General features: G+C 38.0%; 1 protein-coding gene across 1 annotated transcript; it reads left to right on the forward strand.

The window, feature by feature from the left end:
- Nucleotides 1-224: 224 nt before the first annotated feature.
- On the forward strand, nucleotides 225-25923 carry LOC139721067 (scavenger receptor cysteine-rich domain-containing protein DMBT1-like). The gene is made up of 6 exons (XM_071632397.1): nucleotides 225-456; nucleotides 1072-1401; nucleotides 2051-2398; nucleotides 20368-20697; nucleotides 21903-22220; nucleotides 25613-25923. The coding sequence occupies exons 1-6, from the start codon at nucleotides 225-227 to the stop codon at nucleotides 25921-25923; spliced, it is 1869 nt and encodes a 622-aa protein (XP_071488498.1).
- The last annotated feature ends 235 nt before the right edge of the window (nucleotides 25924-26158 follow it).

Genomic DNA, 26158 nt, shown 5'->3' on the forward strand with positions numbered 1-26158 from the left:
AAGAACATATAGGAATTATCAGGTGTTTTGGACACAAATCTAAATCCATTTGTCTGCAACACGAATGTTCCTAGTATCGCTTAAAAACACAAAAACAGGGGAAAAATGTTTTCTTGATAGAGGGCAACATCCGACTGGTCAACGGATCTCGGTTGTTCGAGGGACGAGTTGAAATCTACCATCAAAATTCATGGGGAACAATCTGTGACAACAACACGTGGGATATGAATGCCGCCACTGTAGCTTGTCGGCAGCTGGGGTTCGACGGAGCTGCCCTCTCTAGTGGCAGGGCCCTCTTTGGTGGTGGCAGCAAACTACAGCCAGTTCACCTTAAGAATGTTCAGTGCACCGGCTTTGAAAGGCGGCTTGTCGACTGTAGGAGTGAGAACGTCTGGAGGAAGACTAACTGTTCTCATGGAAGCGGCGTCGGAGTTGTCTGCAGCAGAGTGGATGAAGGTAATTATATGGAAGGGGTACTCTTATACCACTTCAAATCCTACCCCATCCCTCTTATAGGAAAACTACGAAATTAAGGTTGCAAATCACCTCTTGTCTGAAAAGACCTGATGCCCATTTATAGTAATGTTGTGACGTAAACACAGAGAAGCCTGTCCTGTTTTCAGATTGACTCATTTTCACGTTCTACACAATTTGTCATGTGCTGATGCCTCGATCTGACCTCTATCCATTGATCAGACGGCCGACAGCAGATCATAGGGCCTGTACTTATCAAAACTTATCAAAGGTATACATAATCACAAGTTATAGTCCACCCTTATAGTTCACGACGGAGCAGATTTCGTCAGAACATTTTAGAGGGTTTTCTCATTATAGACCTAGTGCCAATGCCCTTTGACAGTTATAAAGTTTTGACCGTTGCGCGTTTCCTTGCAATAAGAAAGGAATGGTGTCTTCGACTATGTATAAGGGAGAGCTCGGTTGTCATAGCAAATCAAATAACATATTACATTGAATTTATTTTTTATCATTTTCTTTATTGATGCAGTCAGTCAATCCAGATACATTAGATTTTGTATCATTTTGTGTTTGATTTCATTCTGTATTCTGCAGATGAAGATGGTGACATTCGTCTTGTCGGAAACATGAATGGGAGAGGGCGCCCCGAGATTTTCTACAACAATCACTGGGGGAGATTGTGCACAACATCCTGGCAATTCAACGATGCCGTGGTGATATGCGGTGAACTGGGGTTCCTGTCGGCAACGATCACCAACGGACCCTCCCTCTTCGGGAGAGTCAACGACAGGCAACCGTTCTACGCCGCAGATTTCAGATGCTCAGGGCGGGAAACACACTTCAAGGAATGTTTCAGCAGCAGGCTCAGAGATGAGAGAAACTGCTCAAATTTCCAGGATATTGGTATCGTCTGCGGTAAAGAAGGTTGGTTCAATAGTCATTACAAGAGCAAGTGTTCTGTAATATATGAAGAGTTTGTTCACAAAAACCGATAAGTCCATATTTGCCAAATGGAGATATTTGCAATGAAAGGTCAAGAAAAATAAAGAGAATGATAAGAAATTTTTTGCTTCTTTTGACCATAACTTCAAAAATGTACCTTTATATGTAGTGACCAATGTATCATTTAAAAGGTACTATTTTGTACTTTATGACAGACACCGTACTTCAAAATCTTCAAAAATGGACTTATCGGTTTTTGCGAACAAACTCTTCATATATTACCCAGAAATCACACGTAGATGAGAGAAAAAACAAAAACCTGTAAAAGCTTAGAGAGTAAGACAAAGAGGTATCGGCGATGAAGCTTTCCTAACTCAGTTGTTATCAATTAATTATGAAAATATTTTAAAAATGCGTTCATTCTTTCCTTATTGAACTACATGGCAATGAGGACATTCTTTCAACTGAGCTATGGCAACAAAAGATTAGATAATCGATATAGGTAGCTGTTGTTTAACTTTATTTACATATTTCTGTATCATCGGTGCACATATGTAGTTCAAAGCGCAAATTTTACTTGACTACTTACATTTTATTTGTATATGACTTTATCCATATGTTTTGATGACAGCGAGAGAGGGTTCCGTGCGACTAGTCGGGGGTTCCACGCCTCACGAAGGTCGCGTGGAGATCATGCATCGTCACGAGTGGAGCACAATATGCGGGCATTCGTGGGACATCAGGGACGCCATGGTGGTCTGCCGCGAACTCGGCTTGGGACCGGCACTGGCCGCCCGGCAGAACGCGGGCCGCTTCGGCGAAGGGGCGCGACATCAGTACGTCCTCCGCCATATGGTGATGTGTAAAGGAAAAGAAGGCTGGCTGAGGAACTGTCCTCAAGCCAGGCCAGCTGGAAGAGCGCCATCATGTGGGCACAAATTTGATGCTGGCGTTGAGTGTATGGCAAGACCGAAGGAAAGTGAGAAAGGAAAATTGCATCCGAAGACGTCCCATGAACGACAACCATTGAATAGACCCGTACAAGCAAGGGTTCCGACCAATAAGATCAAAGAAAATGAACAAAAACCCGCACAAACAAGGTTTCCAAGTAATAAGGTTATTAGAGGAACTGAACAAAAACCCGCACAAACAAGGGTTTCAACCAACAAGGTCAGAGGAAATGAACAAAAACCCGCACAAACAAGGGTTCCAACTGATAAGGTTATTGGAGGAAATAAACGAAAACCTGCACAAACAAGGGTTCCAACTAATAAGATTATTAGAGAAACTGAACAAAAACCCGCACAAGCAAGGGTTCCAACCAACAAGGCCAGAGGAAATGAACGAAAACCCGCACAAACAAGGGTTCCAACTAATAAGGTTATTAGAGGAACTGAACAAAAACCCGCACAAGCAAGGGTTCCAACCAATAAGGTCAGAGGAAATGAACAACCCCCCGCACAAACAAGGGTTCCAACCAATAAAGCCAAAGGAAATGAACAAAAACTCGCACAAACAAGGGTTCCAACCAATAAGGTCAAAGGAAATGAACAAAAACCCGCACAAACAAGGGTTTCGACCAGTAAGGTCAAAGGAAATGAACAAAAACCCGCACAAACAAAGGTTTCGACCAGTGAGGTCACAGGAAATGAACAAAAACCCGCAAAAACAAGGGTTTCGGCCAATAAGGTCAAAGGAAATGAACAAAAACAAGTCAAAAAGAGATCATAGCTTATCAGTAGCAGCTGCTCTAACTCCAGGTTTGAATTTATATAATATATATACATATATATAATTATACATATACTATACATATATGTAATCATATATATACTGTGTATCATATATATATATATATATATATATATATATATATACATATAAAATAGCATACATACTTACGATACAGGGCGACAGTGCATGTCAAAAGTTATAGTGCACGCAAAATATAACGATTGCAAACGATAACCCACTATCGATGTGACTATCGGTTTTTGCTCCCTCACTTTAATCATTGAGTACTTGAATATATATATTGAATGAGCGTGTGAGTATGACAATATGGATTCAAACGAAGATTTATATACACACCGTATATAATGCTATGTATGTATAGCACGAGTGCTAGTGTATACATTGAGGGCGAAAAAAAGAAATCAGAGCATAATGTTGTACAATTTAAGCTTAGTTCATAATAGAGCTCATACTTTATCGTCAATCTTTGTTAACAATGAAATCTTGAGATTTTTACGAAATGAAAAACTTGTTTTACCTATGGAATACTTAGCGGCAAACGATTTCAAAACTTTGTTCCTGCAAAGAAAATTGTAGGATGCATACCACTGGTTGTTTTACATTCAGGAGTCTTCGCATGGGGTGTTCTTTGCCATTGGTTCTATGTGTATAATGCATCAAAGTATCGTAATATTGCATTAAAGAATGTGGTAAATAATCTTTGTGTAAATCGTATACGAAATTGCTGATACTGCAAATTCAGAAAGATTATAAACATCCATTATTTCTAGATTGGCGAATAAAGGCCTAGAGCTTGTTCGAAATGGGGAAAATGTACCTGTTCTCATGGCCATTTTCTGTGCCAGAAATATGTAATTTAGGTGGTTTTGTAAACACTTCCATAAACTTCAATTCCATAAGGTACAGTGTGATTGTACAAAGAATTAATTCAAAAGAATGGCAATATGTCTAGGCACATGATATCGTAACTTAAAAGAAAACCGATTTTGTGCCAGATACATTTTATCAATACATCGATTTTGGTCCTTCCACATTATGGTGTCGTCAATTTGAATAACTGTTCATTTGAAGAAAAAACAACTAAATGCGACATGAACTCTATCTATATTGTGTCAGAGACTTATTTTTAGTGATTTTTGCTTCATTTCGCAAGGACATGTGCAAAATGGCTAAGCGTATAGATATATTATGTAAAGAGCTGCCGAAGACAAGTTTTTGTTATGATTTCTGATCAAATTTAATGAGTGAACCAAAAGGCATTTTTAGAGTATGGAAGACGAAAGAAGACATCAAACTTCTTCTGGAAAGCAAACTGACAAAAGTGCTATCATTATCATTATCTGGATGCATGTATCAGTAAGCAATACAACACTTTCACAATGTTTGTACACCGAACGTTCGTTATTCCGAATCACACCCCATTCATTATGCCGAAATGTTCGTTATTCCGAATAACACAATCCAATTTACATTCAGATGAACGTAAATCCGAAAATAAATTTTGTGGCTTTATTCCGTAGGTTCATCAATCAGAAAATGAAATTTTCATGGAACTTGGAATACTTAAATATTCCATACATAGGTTTTTATTTCCTATTTAACTTTAGGCATTAAAGTCAACTTGAATACATACCCTAATGAACAGTGGAGTTTCAATTATTAGTCTGGGTGCCAAAGGCTGAACCTTGTTTTACCGTCCACCCAATGTTTTTTGATGGTTTTACCTTATTTCGGGGGTGCTGAATCCGAATCTGCATGATGCAACTCTTGCATCCTTGAGGGTTTTGAAATATTCAAGATGGCCACCAAAATGGCCGCCCAAACCGGAAATTCCCATGTATTTCCTTCTAACTGATGAGAAATTGAAAACAATTGATGGTTTTACCCTATTTCGAGGGTGCTGAATCCGAATCTGGCTGATGCGACTCTTGCATCCTTGAGGATATTGAGATATTCAAGATGGCCGCCAAAATGGCCGCCAAAACCTGGAAATTCCTATGTATTTCCTTCTGAATGGTGAAAAGTTCAAAACAATTGATGGTTCTAAGCTATTTCGAGGGTGCTGAATCTGAATCTGGCTGATGCGATTCTTGCATCCTTCAGGATTTTGAGATATTCAAGATGGCCGCCAAAATGGCCGCCCAAACCGGAAATTCCTATGTATTTCCTTCTCAATGGTGAGAAATTGAAAACAATTGATAGTTCGAAGCTGTTTCGACAGTGGTGAATCCGAATCAGGATGATGCAACTCTTGCATCGTTTAGGGTTCTGAGATATTCAAGATGGCTGCCAAAATGGCCGCCAAAACCGAAAATTCCCCTGTATTTCCTTCTAAATGGTGAGAAATTGAAAAACTGTTGATGGTTTTATACCCTAGTTCGAGGGTACTGGATCAGAATCTTGATAAAACTCTTGTATCCTTAAGGGTTTTGAGATAATAAAGATGGAAACCAAAATGACCGCCCAAAATGGAAACTCACATGTAGACCCCCTTTTTCCTTCTAAATGGTGTAAAATTGAAAACAAATTGATGGTTTTACCCTATATTTTGAGTTTGCTGAATTTGAAGCTGCAGGATACAGCTCTTGCATCCTTGATGGTTTTGAGATGATAAAGATGGCCGCCAAAATGGCCCCAAATGGCCGTCAAAAACGGAAATTCCCATGTAGGCCCCCTAATTCGTTCTAAATTGTGTAAAATTGAAAACAATGCGGTTTTACCCTTTGAGGGTGCTGAATCCGAACCTGGTTGATGCAACTCTTGTGTTTGGGGGGTTTTGAGAATTCCAAGATGACCGCCAAAATAACTGTCAATATTGAATTTTTTGAGAGCCTATCCAGCACCCTCGACATTTTGTTGTTGCCATTTTTGCATTCCTTAGGGTTTTCAGATGTCCAAGATGACCGTCAAAATAATTGGCAGAAATTGAAATTCCAATGTTGATATTTTTTCTTCTAAATGGTGAAAATTTGAAAATAAATTGATGGTCTCACCCCATTTCGAGGATGCTGAAGGTTTTGAGATATTTACAAAATAATGTCCTGTATAAACGAAAATTCCTTGATATTTTCTTATAAATAATGTGAAATATTGTGTTATAACGTGAAGCGAGGGATTAAAAGCAATAATCCGTATTCTTGAATTCAACTCGGTTGAGCAAATTTGTCAAATCAGCCAACAATTAATGGCATCCAAAATGACTGTCACAATGGTATTGTAATATACTGAGATATTCCGATATGTCTCAAACGGAACTTTAACACGTAATTGAAAGAAAAATGATATTGACATCATACTGAAACGTACAAACACAAAGATAAGACTGATTTTTTTTTTTATATGCACAATTGTTATAAAGTAATGCCTGTGGTAGCCAATAAGAACTCTGCAGACTGATGTAAAGTTAATCCTTTTGGATATAACAGTAATATCAAATTATGGCCTGCTGGTATTTGGTGTTGAAATTTTTCTTGTATTATTATGAGTCTCGCCGCGTACTCTTATGAAACTTGTGGCATATTCTGATTACGTCACTAGAAATGGTTGGATCCATGACCACTATCGTAGATATCAATATAAGGGTAATTTCAAAAGCACTCAGCGTGATTATGATATTCGTAAGTACTGGACTATCAACTATTACCTTACATGTTGTCGTTTGTTTGTTTTTTTTTTTACTGCGCGTTACCTGTGATTTTTCCATTCCCTCGTGTGTATATGATATCGTCGCTTTGACGACAAGACCCTGTATCTGAAATGTTAGTGAAAAAGACTTTTTTGAATAAACAGTCAGATAATTTTTGTAGATACGAGGTTTTTCGCCTCATTATTATACATATTACATCATATTGAAGAAAATTTTGAAGCAGAACTATGAAAATGTCCGACATTGTCGTCAACAATGTCATCAAGACCACCAATATGAACCAATTAACCAATGTGAGTGTTCATGGATGAAACGATTAAAACTGTTCATGGATCAAAACAGGTAATGTTGGGAATTTCAGTAAACTTCTCTACATCACTATCACTATATGATCGAGATGGGTATGTCTTGTCCACTGATTGTTAGTGTTCAAAACATATCCATGATATGTATAGATGAAACAGTGTAATCTTTCAAACATTCAACCGCATCTGTAGTCTTGCAGGATTCATTCCTGGCACAGCTGTATCTTACAAACTCCAAGATATCCGGTAAAGCTGGTTTCACAGTTCAAACTGGGATGTACAATATGTTCGTTTATCAGCAGACTATGATTTGATTTAGATTTTGCCATTGACGAAAACCTGAAATAGGGTAAAACCATCAATTGTTATCAATTTCTCACCATTCCGGCGAGCATTTTGGCGGCTATCTTGAATTTGTATCTCCAAACTCTCAATGATGCAAGGGTGGTATCGTCCAGATTCGCATTCAGCAAAGTGATCGAAATAAGGTAGAATCATCAATAAAATTGTTCTCCATTGCGAAACATTAAAATTGGAATACGTGGAAATTTCCGGTTTTGCGGCCATTTTGAAATCGGAATAGAACAATCAATTGTTCTCAATTCTGAACCATTGAGAATGAAATACGTGAGAATTTCCGGTTTTGGCGGCCATTTTGGCGGCCATCTTGAATATCTCAATATCCTCAAGGATGCATCATCCAGATTCGGAATCAACGCCACCGAAATAGGGTAAAACCATCAATTGTTTTCAATTTCTCACCATTTAAAAGGAAATAAATAGGAATTTCCAGTTTGAGCGGCCATTTGGTGGCCATCTTTAATATCTCAAAATCCTCAAGGATACAAGACTTGCATCATCCAGATTTGGATTCAGCACCCTCGAAATAGGGTAAAACCATCAATTGTTTTCAATTTCTCACCATTTAGAAGGGAATACATAGGAATTTCCGGTTTGGGCAGCCATTTTGGCGGCCATCTTGAATATCTCAAAATCCTCAAGGATGCAGGAGATGCATCATCCATATTCGGATTCAGCACCCTCGAAATAGGGTAAAACCATCAATTGTTTTCAATTTCTCACCATTTAGAAGGAAATACATCGGAATTTCTGGTTTTAATTGGCGGTCATTTCGGCGGCCACTTTGGCGGCTATCTTGAATATCTCAAAACCCTCAAGGATGCAAGAGTTGCATCATGCAGATTCGGATTCAGCACCCTCGAAATAGGACAAAACCATTAAAAACATTGGGTGGACGGTAAAACAAGGTTAGGCCCAAAAAGTGGCTTCGGCACCCAGACTATATCACTTGATATAATCTTTACTTTCTCGTGTTTGATAACTTTGACAATGGTAGAAATAAAAGGTCCCCACAGTATCCTTACGTACATTATTAAAGTTGTGTTGGTACCAAACACAAGTTGGCCACTCCGCATTTCTATGCCACGAAGCTGGCTTTGTTTGGTTGTTGAAATGAAAATAATCTCCACAGAGAGATGAGATGACAGATGCCTTATTCCAGACCTTTAATCATCGTCTTTACCCGCAATCACACTGGTAAAAGATCGAGATCTTAATGATCGTGATTTTTAAGATCGCGATCTTTAAAATCAAGCTCTTAAAGATTGCGATCTTTGGCCAGTATGACTGCGGCTTATGGCAACATTATGTTCTGGTCATCAAAGTTATTAGCACTGCCAGGGAGTATATAGAGGGTAAGACGTAGACTATGTCGTGTGACTCTAACAAAATTATTATGCAATACAACACAAAGTTCAATTTGGCTCAAGTAATGTTAGATGAATAAATGATAGACGTGCCACGAAAAAAAAATAAGATTGTGTTGTTAAGTTATAGAATTTAATGTTTCCAAAGTTTTATTTCAAGAAAGGACATAACTCGCCATCACATTCAAATTGACAGAGGTAAGGAACAGAAGTTCCGCCATCTATGAAACGTGAGCGGGGTCGCCTCGCCCACATCGCATACAATCTACGTGCCAACGATCGAGGTCTCAAAACCCGAATCAAGATCTTCGGAGCTAAAGTTGTTCTCCAATCCAAGAAGCCATCCGAATCGGGATCCACTTGGACAACGTGCACCAGTTAAATAATGTAACAACGATCGGTTGGCTGACGATTCATTCTGTAATCACCTCTGAAGGTAATTCCCTTTCCTAAAATGTGTTGTTACCCTGATTTACCTTGATGTTTTGTATAACGTATAGTAAGTTGTTCTTTTTATATATGTTACTCTCTTCTTCTTTTTTCTTTCCCTGGATAACACAACATAGGAAAAAAAAACACATTTGGAAGCAACATCCCCATGAACATTCATTCTGAGTTAATGAATAGTTTGTTCAAATGATTATAACACTTAAAAAGAACAGGAATAATGATTTGTTGCTTTATAGCAAATAAAAGTTCCGCATTTATAAAACGGATAAATATTTTGAATGAGTATAACAGTTTATGATTATCCAAAATGTATCCATATCATGTGAAGTTTATGTATATAGCGACATGCTTGAAAATCCATCGAGAAAGGTCATTATTTTGGTTCCCTTCATTACAAATCTGTTTTATTTTTCTCCCAACAAAGGATTACAATTGATTGAATGATTTTTTTTCTTCTCTTCGACCTCAACGAAATATGACAAATGAGTCATAAGCATGCTCATACACAGCGAAAGCTTTAATGCACTCTAAAAGACGATTTTTTTTTTTAAGTCTGAAAAGAAAAATGAAGTGTTTACATACAGGCCAAACGTTGGCTTCACAGTGGTATGTTTTCAATCATCGGCTTAGGAAGCTATTCGCAACAATTAACCTACAAAACTGTGAGCAATTTTGTCTATTAAACCAACAGACTCTATTTTTTCAAAGGCCAAATTTCTTTCACATTGCCGTGAAATCGCAGGTGAATGAACCCAAACTGTTATGCTATCAATGTCTATCTGTGATAGAAGTGAAGTCCTTCTCACCTGTCCTCATGTTTTAGTGCTTGGCAATCCATACTTTTTGTCCCCATACGTCTTTGAATTTCTCTCATGTGATACAACCAGTCCATAGATAAAAGGTCTTAAACCTACATGTATGCGGTGATTTTGTCTTATATCTTTTGTGTTTATACATTCTACCAACTATACCACCAAGCTATGATATCAGCTGCTCTCAATTCTTGCGATTACTTCTATCACTTGTCAAGCACGCATTTCATTTACAATTGAGATTATGTCCCGCAAAACCTGACTGAACTAGCTGAAAAATGTATCTGGAATTATCATTGTATTTCACATATCCACACTGCTTGGTCTTAGGCTATGACTATCAGAATGAGTTTGGTTCCCGAGTTCACGCAACTCAAGGGTATGTCGTTTTATTCGATGTTGAATGATTTGATGTGATTTCCGTCAATCCTTTTGGCGAGTCACTTGATAGTATAGATCGGAAATTATTTTTGCTACTCATTGATCCACGGAAAATATGCATGTTTATACGAATGTGGTTTATCATATTGTGCATGTTTAATAAGATTACTCAATCTTTTAACCGCATAAGATTAGTTGTTATTGTTTTCTTTTGTGGTTACCCACGCGTATTCTGGCCATGTAAAACTAAGTGATCCTGAGTAATTTAATCCCTAATATGCCTTTTGGCCGTTATTTTCAGCCCCTTAATCTGTCCCATATTGTTTTTTTTTTCTTACACCTTATTCCGTCTTCTACATTTTCTTTCTTACAATTTATGTACAATACGTATGAAATTCAAGGGCTCCTTAACCCAGTGGAGAGAGGAGCTCCCTCTTCCCTGATTCCCTGTTATACATACCATTCTAGTTGCCAATACGTAAAATGTAAATAATCAGTGAATTTTTAAATTGGCAACACTTGTGTCGGGTAGAGACATCCTCTGCTATTCATAAGAATCACTTATTTTTCGTTAAATTCTGTTTCTTTACCGAAATATCCATATGTACATGCATAAACTCTGATTTCGAAAATCGCTTACATCAAAGCTCATTTCGACAGTTTCGTGGATCTAATGAGATAGCCATGGCCGATTCCTCCTCCTTCTTTACATGGTACATGGTATTTTTGGGGGTCTTCCTTTTATTGAATGTTAAATATTCAGTGTATTTCACTTTACACTGAAATACAAGATAGTGTACTAATGTGTTATATTCTTCCCTTTACATTTTGTAACCGTATGATAATTGGAGGCGACCCTATAGGGTACAATGGGAATCATCCTGTACCAACGTCTCCTACATGTATATCATTGAGTCGGTAATGGCATATTCACTTTTGTAAACATAAGTTATGTATGTTTGTTAATTGTTCCAGCCGAAGGGACGTTCTCCGACCCACCACATGCCTCACAAACAGGGTCCCCATTCAGCCCATAACATATACATGTACGTTTTCATTTATGACCAAAAATATCAAGTTTTGTTGTTGTTGTTCTTGTTTTTTTTTTAACTATTGAAACTAGATCAAAGTATTCTATGCATGCCTCTGTCATGCCTCACCGAGGTTTCCATGATTACCGGTGGCCTGCATGAGGTTGCCCCGAATGCAGAATTCTGTTTATTGTTATAATGTGTTGTTGTACGTCGGGTTGACTGGGTGACTTGTTGCGGAGGGTGGAAGGGGGGGGGGGGGTGATCCATGGGTTCATTGACTTGACGTCGATGCTAGACCATAGTGTACTTACATTGATTTCTCATTGCAATTTTGATTTAAGTTTCAAACTTTATTCCTAAAATCTCTAAAGATTCTCTCTCTTCCTCTCTCTCTCTCTCTCTCTCTCTCCCTCTCTCTTTACCAACCGCGGGTTTTGCCGGTATTCAGTGGTAAAATTTACGAGAAACTTTGCTGTTCATGTCACTCTCATTACCGAAATCGTGATATTGTTCTCAGTTCAGTTATAAAGTTTACGTTTATTTTCTAAAGTTAATGTTAGAACCGATAAATTCAGAGCTGGTTTATTGCCGTTTTGATTCTATGTTGCTTTGCGTAAGGCAGATAGTTACGGTCGATTATTACTCTTCAATACTTTTTTTTTCTTTCTTGTGTTTTTGTGTGTCTATGCTCTGCAGTCCTGCAGATCATGTCAGTAATTTTGTTTCAGTCACTCCTCCTAATGGTCAGTTACAGCACGTCACGCACCGATGCACCTCATCGTATACATCCCGTGTATACGGTGTGCACTGCACTTCCCGTTGCACCATACTTCATGATAGGCCATTACTGCGTAATGTCACTCATTGTAAATGGATTTTGATTTTGGAATAGATGACCATCAGCTAGTCAACCACACAAGCCAGTATTTCACTATCAATGAATTCAACAGTCAGTTTTTTTTCAATAAGGCAAATCAGATTTGTGCTAATTTCAGTTTAATTCACCTTAATTCAAGAAGCTTAACTAGAAATTTCGATACGTTTGAATTATTTTTAAGTTCCCTCAATGATTTTCCATTCTCCGTTATAGGAGTCACCGAAACATGGTTGCACACCAATTCCCCGGACCTATTTGGCATTGAAAATTATAATTTTATTCGTAATGACAGAAAACATGGCATAGGAGGTGGGGTTGCCATGTACGTTAATAATCATATTAGATTTAAAATTCGAACTGATTTGGGTATTCAGGGAGCAGAAAGTTTATTTATTGAAATCTTAAATGATAATGAGAAAAATATTATAGTTGGTACTATTTACCGTCCTCCACAAAATGACGTTCAATCTTTTATTGACAACTTCGACCAATGTGCTAACGAAATTTTTGGAGAAAGAAAATCCATTTTTTTGATGGGAGATTACAATATAGATTTATTACAACCTACCCATTTCCATGACATATTACTTTCCAACTCACTGCATCCCCACATCAATAAACCTACCAGAATAAATAACACCACCAACAGTAAAACATTAATAGATAATATACTGTCTAATGTTATAACTGAAACCTGTATGAACGGTATCCTTTATTCAGATATATCTGATCATTTACCGATTTTTATGATTAATGATAAATCTGTAATAACTCCAATACGTCGCCAACCCAAACAATATTTGAAAATGTATCGAAATGAAACGCCACAAAATATTGAGTCATTGAATCAAGATTTATTCGAAGAACAATGGAATGACGTCTTTGAACTCCAAGATGTTAATTCTTCCTACGAAATTTTTTTACAAAAACTATTAGATTATTATGATAAACATATTCCTTTAACTCCCAAAGTAAATGGAAGGAAAAGAGCCCGGCAACCGTGGATTACTCAAGGTCTTATACATTCCATTCTTACTCGAAACCGTCTTTATAAAATATCTCTGAGGAAGCCTACTCCTGAAAACGTGAAAAGGTATAAAACATATAGAAATAGATTAACTTCTTTGATTCGAGTTTCACGTAAATCATATATTTCAAATAAACTCGAATCTAATAAGGATGATAAAAATGCTCTTTGGCGGATTGTTAATGAAATACTCAAAAAGAAACCTACGGAATGTCCTGATAGCATTACCCATAATGATAAAGTTATTACTAATTCTGATCAAATTGCAAATATTTTTAACAATTTTTTTGTTAATGTTGGTCCTTCTTTAGCTGCATCTATTCCCATAAATGATATCAAAAATTATAAAGATTACTTACCTGAAAGTAATCAAAACTCATTGTTTTTTACTCCAATAAATGAATCAGAAATTATCGATATTGTTCGATCTCTGAAATGTAGTAATTCCTGTGGGCCTGACAAATTAAGGGTGAATTTTTTGAAAAAAATAATCTACCCCTTAGCAGCCCCTCTCACCCATATATTTAATTTATCCTTACTTAACGGTGAGTTTCCAGACTCTTTTAAAATCGCCAAAGTTATCCCCATTTATAAAAGAGAAGATCCATCATTGGTGAAAAATTATAGACCCATCTCATTGTTACCTGCAATATCGAAAATTTTAGAAAAATTAGTTTATAAGCGTCTCTCCTCGTTTATGATTGAAAATGAAATATTAAATGTGAATCAGTTTGGTTTTAGGAAAGGATTTTCTACCGATTATGCTATAATTAAATCTGTTGATAATATTATTGATGCGCTTATTAAAAAGGAGCACATAATTGGAGTTTTTATGGATCTTAGTAAAGCATTCGACACTATTGATCATGACATTTTATTTGAAAAATTACATAATTATGGCGTGAGAGGGATTACTTTGTCATGGTTTAGAAGTTATCTAAGTCATCGAAAACAATATGTTGCATTTAAATCCAGTCATTCGTTCCATTTGAACGTGTCATGTGGTGTCCCTCAGGGATCTATCCTCGGGCCCCTACTTTTTTTGATTTATATTAATGATATCATTAATTCCTCTCCTCGTTTAAACTTCATTTTATTTGCAGACGACACCAATGTTTTTTATTCCCACAAGGATATTGTAACATTGGTGGATACATTTAACATGGAATTAAGTAATATTTCGAAATGGTTTAGAAGTAATAAGCTTTCATTGAATATTGATAAAACATGTTTTATACATTTTCATACGCTTCAATCTCAACCCACCCTTCCTCAAAGTATTTCTATTGATGATATAAACATTGCTGAGAAACATTCAACCAAGTTCCTAGGAGTGACCCTAGATAACAATCTAACTTGGAATACTCATGTCCAGAATATTATAACAGCAATATCTAAGGCAACTGGTGTGTTAAGGAGAATAAAATACTTAATTAATGATCAAACTTTAATGATGTTATACAACACCTTATTTCTACCATATGTAATGTACTGTAATATTGTATGGGGCAACTGTAGCAAAACCAAATTGAACACAATTTTTCTTCTTCAGAAAAAGGCTCTTCGTATATGCACACATTCAAATTTTTTGGCTCACACTGATCCCATATTTTATCGCCTAAAAACCCTAAAGGCCCATGATATACATTCATATTTAACTGCTATATTTATGTACAAACACATTCGAAATTTATTACCATTTTTCCATAATGCCCTAGTTACTAATGATTATATTCACTCATACCCTACCCGTCGTTCCCATGATTTTCATTTAAGTAATCCAAAGCTTTTACTTGCTCAAAAGTCGATTAGACATCACGGTCCGGATACATGGAACACTCTTCCTGAAGAGTTGAAACAGTGTGCCTCCTTGTTTTCATTCAAAGCAAACTTAAAGAAGCATATTTTATCACAGTATACTTCAAATACGAATTAAGCCCGAATAATTTATATGACTTATGTTGGTCTCCCGATAGTAGCAACATCGTAAGTCATTCCCTCTTCCAGCAAACCAATTTTATCATTCCAAATCCCAGCCTATCTGCCCCTGTGCACTCTCAAGCACTCGCACGCACATTCACCACCTTCACACATCAGAGTTTATTTTCCCCTGCTATCCTCGCAGCAGAGTTTGTATTGTTTACCAATTTACCTACCTACCTTTTCCTCGGGCCGGCCATCTTTTCAAGCAATGCTTACAATGGCGGCCCTCTGCATTATCATTTCCTAAATATAATATTGTTATTGTAATCCCAGCTGCATAGACATGCATACTGTAATATCATTAAATTCCTTTTATATCATTGTTTATGCAAGTCAAACGACTCTGTTTCAAATATACTTTGTATATTTCCCATGTTCACGATTATTCAGTTTATGTACAATGTATATTGATTTGCAGAAAATAAAGTATCTATCAAACAAGAAGTCTCTCATTGAGCTGCATGCAAATCTTCGCCTGGCGTCCCTTTTTATGACATGGAATTGTACAAAATAAGACGCGTCGTTTTTATTTAAATTGTTTTAATCTTAAACAACGCATTATTTTGGAGAGTTGTTGTTGCTGTTTACAAAATCATCAACAAACAGTAGGATTTGAAATCTATCATTGTGTGCTAATCTGTAGAAAAATTGTGAGGGAATAATTTACCTTATTCAATTTGTGTGATTTCAGTGAGAACATGTGGAAGTGTAAATTCAATGATGTCTTATTCATGTCCAATTTATACTTTTAACCTATTATTTCATTTAATGCACCAATGTTATTTTGGATATGGTTTTGGATGGCGTGTGAACTATACCCACGCGTACTCACATTTTATCCTAGATTTTTATTTCATACCGTCTGCCGCTCGGTATGTGTTCGAAACTCTGTAATGAGAAAAACAAGAAGAAAAATGCAATCATTATTTACATAACAAATGTCAGTCTAATGGTGATAAGGCTATCTTACCACATTCCGTCATTGTTTAATGTCACTTTACTTTTCAGTCGGGTAAAGTTTACATTAATACGTCACTCGCTTTATACTCTGAAATCAATGGATTAAGGAATTTCACAATTATGCTTTATGATTCGGTTATTCTTTAACCATAGGATAGGCGCGGTATAACTCTCCTCTTTGTATTATCGTAGATGAACCGATAACTAACGATGAGTCCAAAGACCTTGTTTACCCATAAACACTTCAGAAACGCAGGACGGTATATTCCATATCCATTGCGCCCCGACTGGACTACTGTTCACCATTCTGTATCTTGTAAGCGAATATTGTAGTTCAAGGACAAAAGTCTAACTTGCCATCTCCAAGACAAAGGAAGACACATTAAAACCAATCTGAAAAAAAAAGTGATTAATTAGAGTGAATACTATGATGCTGCATTGTGTTCTAGGAGTTCTTTTGGCTCTCTTCGTCGAAGGAGTACGGACACAAAACGGTGAGTTATTTTGTACACTCGATTATATAGTAAGATGGTTTCCACCAATCGGTAAAAAACTAAAACTACGAGTATTAGGTCCTGTTGATCATGGCTTTAGCACGTGCGCAAAATATCAAATCAAATTTTAATTGACCCACCAGACCCACCCTTCGTATTGATGCCACTACATCTGAATATGGTAAACTTCTCTACATCACTATCACTATATGATCGAGATGGGTATGTCTTGTCCACTGATTGTTAGTGTTCAAAACATATCCATGATATGTATAGATGAAACAGTGTAATCTTTCAAACATTCAACCGCATCTGTAGTCTTGCAGGATTCATTCCTGGCACAGCTGTATCTTACAAACTCCAAGATATCCGGTAAAGCTGGTTTCACAGTTCAAACTGGGATGTACAATATGTTCGTTTATCAGCAGACTATGATTTGATTTAGATTTTGCCATTGACGAAAACCTGAAATAGGGTAAAACCATCAATTGTTATCAATTTCTCACCATTCCGGCGAGCATTTTGGCGGCTATCTTGAATTTGTATCTCCAAACTCTCAATGATGCAAGGGTGGTATCGTCCAGATTCGCATTCAGCAAAGTGATCGAAATAAGGTAGAATCATCAATAAAATTGTTCTCCATTGCGAAACATTAAAATTGGAATACGTGGAAATTTCCGGTTTTGCGGCCATTTTGAAATCGGAATAGAACAATCAATTGTTCTCAATTCTGAACCATTGAGAATGAAATACGTGAGAATTTCCGGTTTTGGCGGCCATTTTGGCGGCCATCTTGAATATCTCAATATCCTCAAGGATGCATCATCCAGATTCGGAATCAACGCCACCGAAATAGGGTAAAACCATCAATTGTTTTCAATTTCTCACCATTTAAAAGGAAATAAATAGGAATTTCCAGTTTGAGCGGCCATTTGGTGGCCATCTTTAATATCTCAAAATCCTCAAGGATACAAGACTTGCATCATCCAGATTTGGATTCAGCACCCTCGAAATAGGGTAAAACCATCAATTGTTTTCAATTTCTCACCATTTAGAAGGGAATACATAGGAATTTCCGGTTTGGGCAGCCATTTTGGCGGCCATCTTGAATATCTCAAAATCCTCAAGGATGCAGGAGATGCATCATCCATATTCGGATTCAGCACCCTCGAAATAGGGTAAAACCATCAATTGTTTTCAATTTCTCACCATTTAGAAGGAAATACATCGGAATTTCTGGTTTTAATTGGCGGTCATTTCGGCGGCCACTTTGGCGGCTATCTTGAATATCTCAAAACCCTCAAGGATGCAAGAGTTGCATCATGCAGATTCGGATTCAGCACCCTCGAAATAGGACAAAACCATTAAAAACATTGGGTGGACGGTAAAACAAGGTTAGGCCCAAAAAGTGGCTTCGGCACCCAGACTATATCACTTGATATAATCTTTACTTTCTCGTGTTTGATAACTTTGACAATGGTAGAAATAAAAGGTCCCCACAGTATCCTTACGTACATTATTAAAGTTGTGTTGGTACCAAACACAAGTTGGCCACTCCGCATTTCTATGCCACGAAGCTGGCTTTGTTTGGTTGTTGAAATGAAAATAATCTCCACAGAGAGATGAGATGACAGATGCCTTATTCCAGACCTTTAATCATCGTCTTTACCCGCAATCACACTGGTAAAAGATCGAGATCTTAATGATCGTGATTTTTAAGATCGCGATCTTTAAAATCAAGCTCTTAAAGATTGCGATCTTTGGCCAGTATGACTGCGGCTTATGGCAACATTATGTTCTGGTCATCAAAGTTATTAGCACTGCCAGGGAGTATATAGAGGGTAAGACGTAGACTATGTCGTGTGACTCTAACAAAATTATTATGCAATACAACACAAAGTTCAATTTGGCTCAAGTAATGTTAGATGAATAAATGATAGACGTGCCATGAAAAAAAAATAAGATTGTGTTGTTAAGTTATAGAATTTAATGTTTCCAAAGTTTTATTTCAAGAAAGGACATAACTCGCCATCACATTCAAATTGACAGAGGTAAGGAACAGAAGTCTCTCATTGAGCTGCATGCAAATCTTCGCCTGGCGTCCCTTTTTATGACATGGAATTGTACAAAATAAGACGCGTCGTTTTTATTTAAATTGTTTTAATCTTAAACAACGCATTATTTTGGAGAGTTGTTGCTGTTTACAAAATCATCAACAAACAGTAGGATATGAAATCTATCATTGTGTGCTAATCTGTAGAAAAATTGTGAGGGAATAATTTACCTTATTCAATTTGTGTGATTTCAGTGAGAACATGTGGAAGTGTAAATTCAATGATGTCTTATTCATGTCCAATTTATACTTTTAACCTATTATTTCATTTAATGCACCAATGTTATTTTGGATATGGTTTTGGATTGCGTGTGAACTATACCCACGCGTACTCACATTTTATCCTAGATTTTTATTTCATACCGTCTGCCGCTCGGTATGTGTTCGAAACTCTGTAATGAGAAAAACAAGAAGAAAAATGCAATCATTATTTACATAACAAATGTCAGTCTAATGGTGATAAGGCTATCTTACCACATTCCGTCATTGTTTAATGTCACTTTACTTTTCAGTCGGGTAAAGTTTACATTAATACGTCACTCGCTTTATACTCTGAAATCAATGGATTAAGGAATTTCACAATTATGCTTTATGATTCGGTTATTCTTTAACCATAGGATAGGCGCGGTATAACTCTCCTCTTTGTATTATCGTAGATGAACCGATAACTAACGATGAGTCCAAAGACCTTGTTTACCCATAAACACTTCAGAAACGCAGGACGGTATATTCCATATCCATTGCGCCCCGACTGGACTACTGTTCACCATTCTGTATCTTGTAAGCGAATATTGTAGTTCAAGGACAAAAGTCTAACTTGCCATCTCCAAGACAAAGGAAGACACATTAAAACCAATCTGAAAAAAAGTGATTAATTAGAGTGAATACTATGATGCTGCATTGTGTTCTAGGAGTTCTTTTGGCTCTCTTCGTCGAAGGAGTATGGACACAAAACGGCGAGTTATTTTGTACACTCGATTATATAGTAAGATGGTTTCCACCAATCGGTAAAAAACTAAAACTACGAGTATTAGGTCCTGTTGATCATGGCTTTAGCACGTGCGCAAAATATCAAATCAAATTTTAATTGACCCACCAGACCCACCCTTCGTATTGATGCCACTACATCTGAATATGGTTCACTTGTTATTTCGAAGGTTTCTAACTGCGTTCGTTATTCCTCTGGTGCGTTATTCTAAACGTTCCATCAGCCAGTGAATATCATAGTAACTATACTGCAAATTGGTCAGTGTGGCAATCATCCAACACAACACCATAACACTAACTTTTGTAAGTCAGAAAAGTGGAATATTACAATGCTCAGACAAGGTTATCAATCAAACAAAATTGATGTGCTCCTAATGTCCTCCTATTGAACACACAGAGGGTGACGTTCGTCTAGTCGGTGGTACTACTGCTGCGATAGGGCGGATCGAAATATTCCACAACTCAGAATGGGGAACCGTGTGCGATGACAGCTGGGGCATGAACGACGCGGAAGTCGTGTGCCGTCAGCTCGGCTACAGCGGAGGCGCCATACGGTACGCCGACAACGCTGAGTTCGGCCAGGGAGACCGGTACCAGCCGGTCTGGCTCGACAACGTAGGCTGTACGGGACGCGAGGAAAAACTAATGTATTGCAGTCATCGGGGATGGGGCAACACCAACTGCCTTCACAGTGAAGACGCGGGAGTGGTTTGCGACACATCTTCTGGTAAATCGACGGTGCCCTATCGGTTATCCTCAGCTTATCTGTGATAGTCCCGTAGTCCCGTTGCTTCTTCCCCAATTATCATCGTCATCTTATGGTACCCATTTTACTTTGGGGGTAACCAATTCAGGTAAAATACAGTAAATAGACCTAAAGATCTGGACTCTACAGGAGATCTCGAGTCCAAAACCTGCCGGGCTTGTACGGCCGTAGATATGTTTTACCCTCTTGAGTTGTCTGGACTCAGGTGTACTATACCGTATGTCGCCCCATCCCCCTCCCCCTCCCCCCTCCCCCCCCCAAAAAAAAGTTATATATATATATATATATATATATATATATATATATACATACAATGGTGCCCTCCGCAACGATAACATTAAAAATAGTAAATCAATCCAAGCACAATTTCAGGGTATGAAACTACAAATCATTGCCCACATCTTACAGAAAATCCCATTCAATTTGCTTCAGTGGTCAAAGAGAAAATAATGAGGATTTTTGGAGAGCATGTCAGGAATCCCTTATACCTCCAAGTTCTTTTTATGCAGTTCCAAGAGCATCCAAGTGCTAAACGTGGAAGAATCAGACTCATGACATGTTTTACAACAATCCACATTTCTCTGTGACCGCTTAACCAAACTGACTAGGGTTTTCTGCAAAATAGAGCTAAGATGTTACGTTTTAAGACCCTGAGGTAACCATTAGAAGGTTTAATCATATTTTGTGTTATCAATGCAGAAATCCGATTGTATTTTTTTTTTTTGCGGGACACACTGTAGTGTGGCATAATCATTACAGTTCCACTAGCAGAACAGCAGGCCTACTTCTGAAAAAAAGTTATGAATCCTTTTCATCTTCACTACTGGACAAAACAAACATTGTTTGGTTATTACCTTTGATTAAGTATGACCAAAGGTTCGTTTCAACATTCAAAATCAAGACGATAGTAACTTCCAATGAACCGAAATTCGGCATTGCTCTTGCTTGTACCATGTTACACACAATATCGTTCGTTTCATCTAGGGTTCCTAAAAGTCAATTTGTGAATTTCAAACACCAATCAAACATAATTAAATGTTTCCTTGTCCGATGACATAGGATACGGAAGTTATAAACTTCAATACGGAAGTGATATGAAATTATCTTTTGGTCAATTTCCCGCGATGGTTTTTAAACTCCCCCCCCCCCCCCCCCCCCAATTCTAGGCTACGAAGGTCAAGTTCGTCTGGCGGGAAGCAGTGTACCATACAATGGCCGCGTAGAGATCTACCACAGCGGTGTGTGGGGCACGGTCTGCAATGACCGTTGGGGGTCCAACGAAGCTAGGGTGGTGTGTCGTCAGCTGGGGTACCCGGGCGTTTACGACTCTCACACTTACTACGGACAGGGCACTGGACCTATTCACTTAGACGATGTCGTCTGTTCTGGATATGAAAGCGAGCTGTCCGACTGTTTGCACGATCCCTGGGGACAACACAACTGCGACCATTCCGAAGACACTGGCGTGCGCTGCTCCACATACAGTAAGTATTTCTTTATGGCAGAGACGTAAATATATCACACGAATTTTGATTGCCAATCTAAAGCAGAGAAAAAAATGATAATAATGATGAAAATAACAAAATTGTCTGAAGAATATGAGACAAAAAATGGACCAAGTTACTGCCAAACATCTAAATCCTTCTCACCCACATTCTCCCCGCGTTTTAAGTCTTTCAGCAAAAGGAATATTTTGATGCAAAGTGTCAACAGCCATCCATAATCTCTTTTACAGCATAATCTGTATGAAAAGGTGTCAATCGCATCAAAAATCATTGCTTAAAGATATTACGTACGTTTACTTACCAATTCCCAATACTTATCCCCATCCAATCCCCTATTTCGTCAACTAAAAACATTGAAAATTGAGGATCTCCACACCTTTCAAAGTGCTGTTTTTATGTATAAATATACATTTAATTGTCTTCCAAAAATTTTTGATGGCTTCTTCATTCCAAATTCCACCGTTCATTCATATCCAACACGTCAGTCGTCCGATTACCATCTCGAAAACCCCAGAATCATTTTAGCTAAAAAATCATTAAAACATAATGGACCAGATATTTGGAATTCTTTACCCCCTAATTTAAAACAAAGTACGTCGTTGAACATTTTCAAACGAGAACTAAAAAACACCCTCATAATCCAGTATACTTCTGACACATAAATATTCATACCACCTGGTCAACAAACACCCTAAACAATGAGTTCACGGCCATAACTGAAGTAACATTCACCTCATCACGCTGATACACAAAATAACACTCAACGTACAAACCAAGATTCATCCCAGCACAATGCACACCGCACTGCACCGCACGCCCTTCGCACAATTACTTCCCACTCAGTGAGTGACAAGATTTTCTTTATGTATCTCTTTATTGTGCCCTTCGCACAATTACCTCCCACTCAGTGAGTGGCAAGATTTTCTTTATGTATCTCTTTACCTGGGGCCATCTTCCCCGTCAAGCTTAGCTTATGATGATGGTCCCCTGCATTTCATTTTTATCATTTCCCATTGCTTCCTTTTATATATGTATAATATTCGTTCTTGAAAAAAAAAATGTATGTATGATCCAAACGTTACGAATATTAGCTCTGTAAATGACTATGTAAGCATTTTGTTGATTTGTTGATTTGTATTGATTTTGAAATGCAGAAATAAAAACTGAACTGAACTGAACTGAACTGAACTGAACTGATATTACGAATTTCATTCTCTGATTGCTGTAAAATATAATTATGACCATCTTTCTCATGTGTGTGTGTGTGTGTGTTTTTTTTTTTAATTAAGAGTTAATATATCGTGCCGTTTAGCACTGTACACCAACTCTTCGTTTATACTCCTCGTTCCCTGATTCGAAACTATCCATTAAAACAGGGGGGTGTTTCATCAACGTTTGTCAGCGCTGACAATTTCAGCAAAATCCTTGGTTTTGATTGGATGAGATGCTCTGGTCACTGACTGTTACTATGGTGATTGTCAGCGCTGACAATTTTCAGCGCTGACAAACGTTGATGAATCACCCCCAGGTTGTTGCAGTTTGTCAGTAATGTTTCAGAGCTATAAGAGAGAAAGAAATTAAAGGGGGAGACTAACTGAATAAACAACTTCGTTTTTCTGTTGGCATATACTAGTATCAGAAAAGGGGAAGTCAATGTCTAGTAAACATTGTCGCTGTTTAAGATTCCTACTCAAGGGAACCATTAAGAAAAAAAAATCCTTTCTCATCAGAGGTAAGTGATTTTTTTTTCCAACTGCTTGCCAAAAACTTTGGAAACGTATGATTGACCATGGTATGTCAAGCCAAGCATGTTCATATTTGTGAGAGCTTATCGATAATATTACATCGTCACGTTGTCTTCATCATGAGTATCTGTATAGATAGCACTGCTTGATATTCATTCTGCAAGATTTAGGTATGCGACGAGTATATAAGTGGTTTCCAGCTCTTAGATGTATATGCTTTATTCCCACCAACAACAGCACATGAACATTTTAACATAGTACGATACTAATTAGTTATTGAGTCATGCATTCAAAACAATCTTGCAGATGTTATAGATTTGTATATGTATACAGATAGATAGATATATAGATACATAATGATGCCAGTAGCGTATTGACTATTACTGTTTATAAGGATTATTTCCTTTTTAACTGGCACATGACGCGTCAACCTCTTTGACCCGACTACAAGATTTCTACTCTCTCTCTCTCTCTCTCTCTCTCTCTCGCTATTATTATACAAATGATGCACAGGATAGAGTGCGTTAGTGTAGGCGTATAGTGCACTCGAGGGTATTTACAATTGTGAAACATGCACTACATTGTAAATACCCGAGAGTGAGCTATACGCCTCCACTAACGCCACGAAATAATCCTGTGCATCATTTGTTTTATAAAATGGGTCGAAAATTCCAAAACTAACAGCATTTTTCAGCGTTTTTCACGTACCTTTGTGGGTCAAGACGTCCGAAGATGTTCGTCCCAAACATTTACGCACGTCGCACTCGCGGAAGTCCCGCACATACAGTATAAGTATAATGGGGGGGGGGGGGGGGGGGGGCGGGGGTTGGGTTTCCGGACACTTAAGTTCCCGCATGAAAACTTACTTATTCTACATAGAATATGCACCCTTTACCTTAAAGACTTGATATAGACTCCTCATATAGGCCTACTAGACAACATACTCTGAAAACGGCGTGAGAATTAACCTGCTAAATCGTTGGATTTGCTCTTCAAAGTGACTCCATGTACGCGTCCGGTCCCATAACGCTTGGTCTACTGTAATGTACAAAGTGTACGTAGAGTATACGTACGTACGCCACACATGTTATGCACAAGGGAAGACAGGCCGGCCGGCCGGCAGCCCGAACTAGAAGTTGTTTACAGGATTGACAGCGCGTATGCATGCAATTCATCAAAGGAGCCGCCGCGCGCACAGACGATCGGCAATCTACCATAGGATTACAGGCAGTGCAATTGTACTGAAGCAAAGGAAGGAGGTGTGTCTCATTTCAGCGCTTCCTATTGGCTACATTCTTGAACCCATTTTATAAATCATTATATCATGAGCGCGCACTCATAGATGCACGCTCTGCATGTTCAATTTTTTTTTTTGCTTTGTTTTGATACCGTCATTGTCAAGACTCCTGAAGAAGGCGTAGGACGCCGAAAATTTGAGTCGAATAAACTCATGCTTAATTGGCCAAAAATGCATTACCATTTTGTTTCTTCATTTCTTCGTGGAACCAATACGTGGAATTTCAACATGTTTATATATATATCACTATTTCTCTGTATAACCATCTCTCACTTTTAAAAAACAAGACCCTTTGTCAGAATTGTCCATTGTGTTTCCATCTTTTTTAGGTGGTATGCAGGCTTGGCTGATATCAGTGATCGTGATCAGCTCTATCTTTTTCTTTGTGCTGGTCGTGGCTTGCATCGGCACTGTGTGCTCATCAAAGAAAAAGAGGAAGCAGCGAACTCAAGCTGTAGATGTCAGAAACGCACACGGCATGGCGACTGTCTCGCGTACTGCTGACGTGACCCTCTACCCCAGCGTGCCCCCAGCTGGATCAGTAGCCCAACCACCACCGAGCTACACCGCGACAATGGCGCCTCCGACCCAGCCACCTGCAATGATGGCTTCCTACGCTTACCCTCCTCCTCAGCAATAAGCAGTGCTTTGCCTGGTGGACTCATCCACAGTCCACGGTCCACATGGACTATGCATAAACATCCATACACAAAAACACTTACATGTTATACACGTGCGTTTGTGTATACATGCGTATTTTGTGCGTCCATCCCATGATCAGAATCATACTCGTATATAAATTGTTATTTAACCTTTAAAAAAAAACGTGAACATGTATTCCACATCTGTACTCAAGTGCGTAGATTCTTATAACG

The sequence above is a fragment of the Diadema antillarum genome, unplaced genomic scaffold, assembly GCF_040938485.1.
Source record: "Diadema antillarum isolate AM-2024a unplaced genomic scaffold, OU_Dant_1.0 scf00000137, whole genome shotgun sequence".
NCBI classification, from domain to species: Eukaryota; Metazoa; Echinodermata; class Echinoidea; order Diadematoida; family Diadematidae; genus Diadema; species Diadema antillarum.

Bases quoted from the DNA above. Each gene is read 5' to 3' on its own strand.
- LOC139721067 (XM_071632397.1), top strand. From the start codon at position 225: ATGAATGCCGCCACTGTAGCTTGTCGGCAGCTGGGGTTCGACGGAGCT. The intron at 2,399-20,367 runs GTGAGAAAGGAA...TTGAACACACAG, and splicing joins TATGGCAAGACCGAAGGAAA to AGGGTGACGTTCGTCTAGTC. The intron at 22,221-25,612 runs GTAAGTATTTCT...CATCTTTTTTAG, and splicing joins CGTGCGCTGCTCCACATACA to GTGGTATGCAGGCTTGGCTG.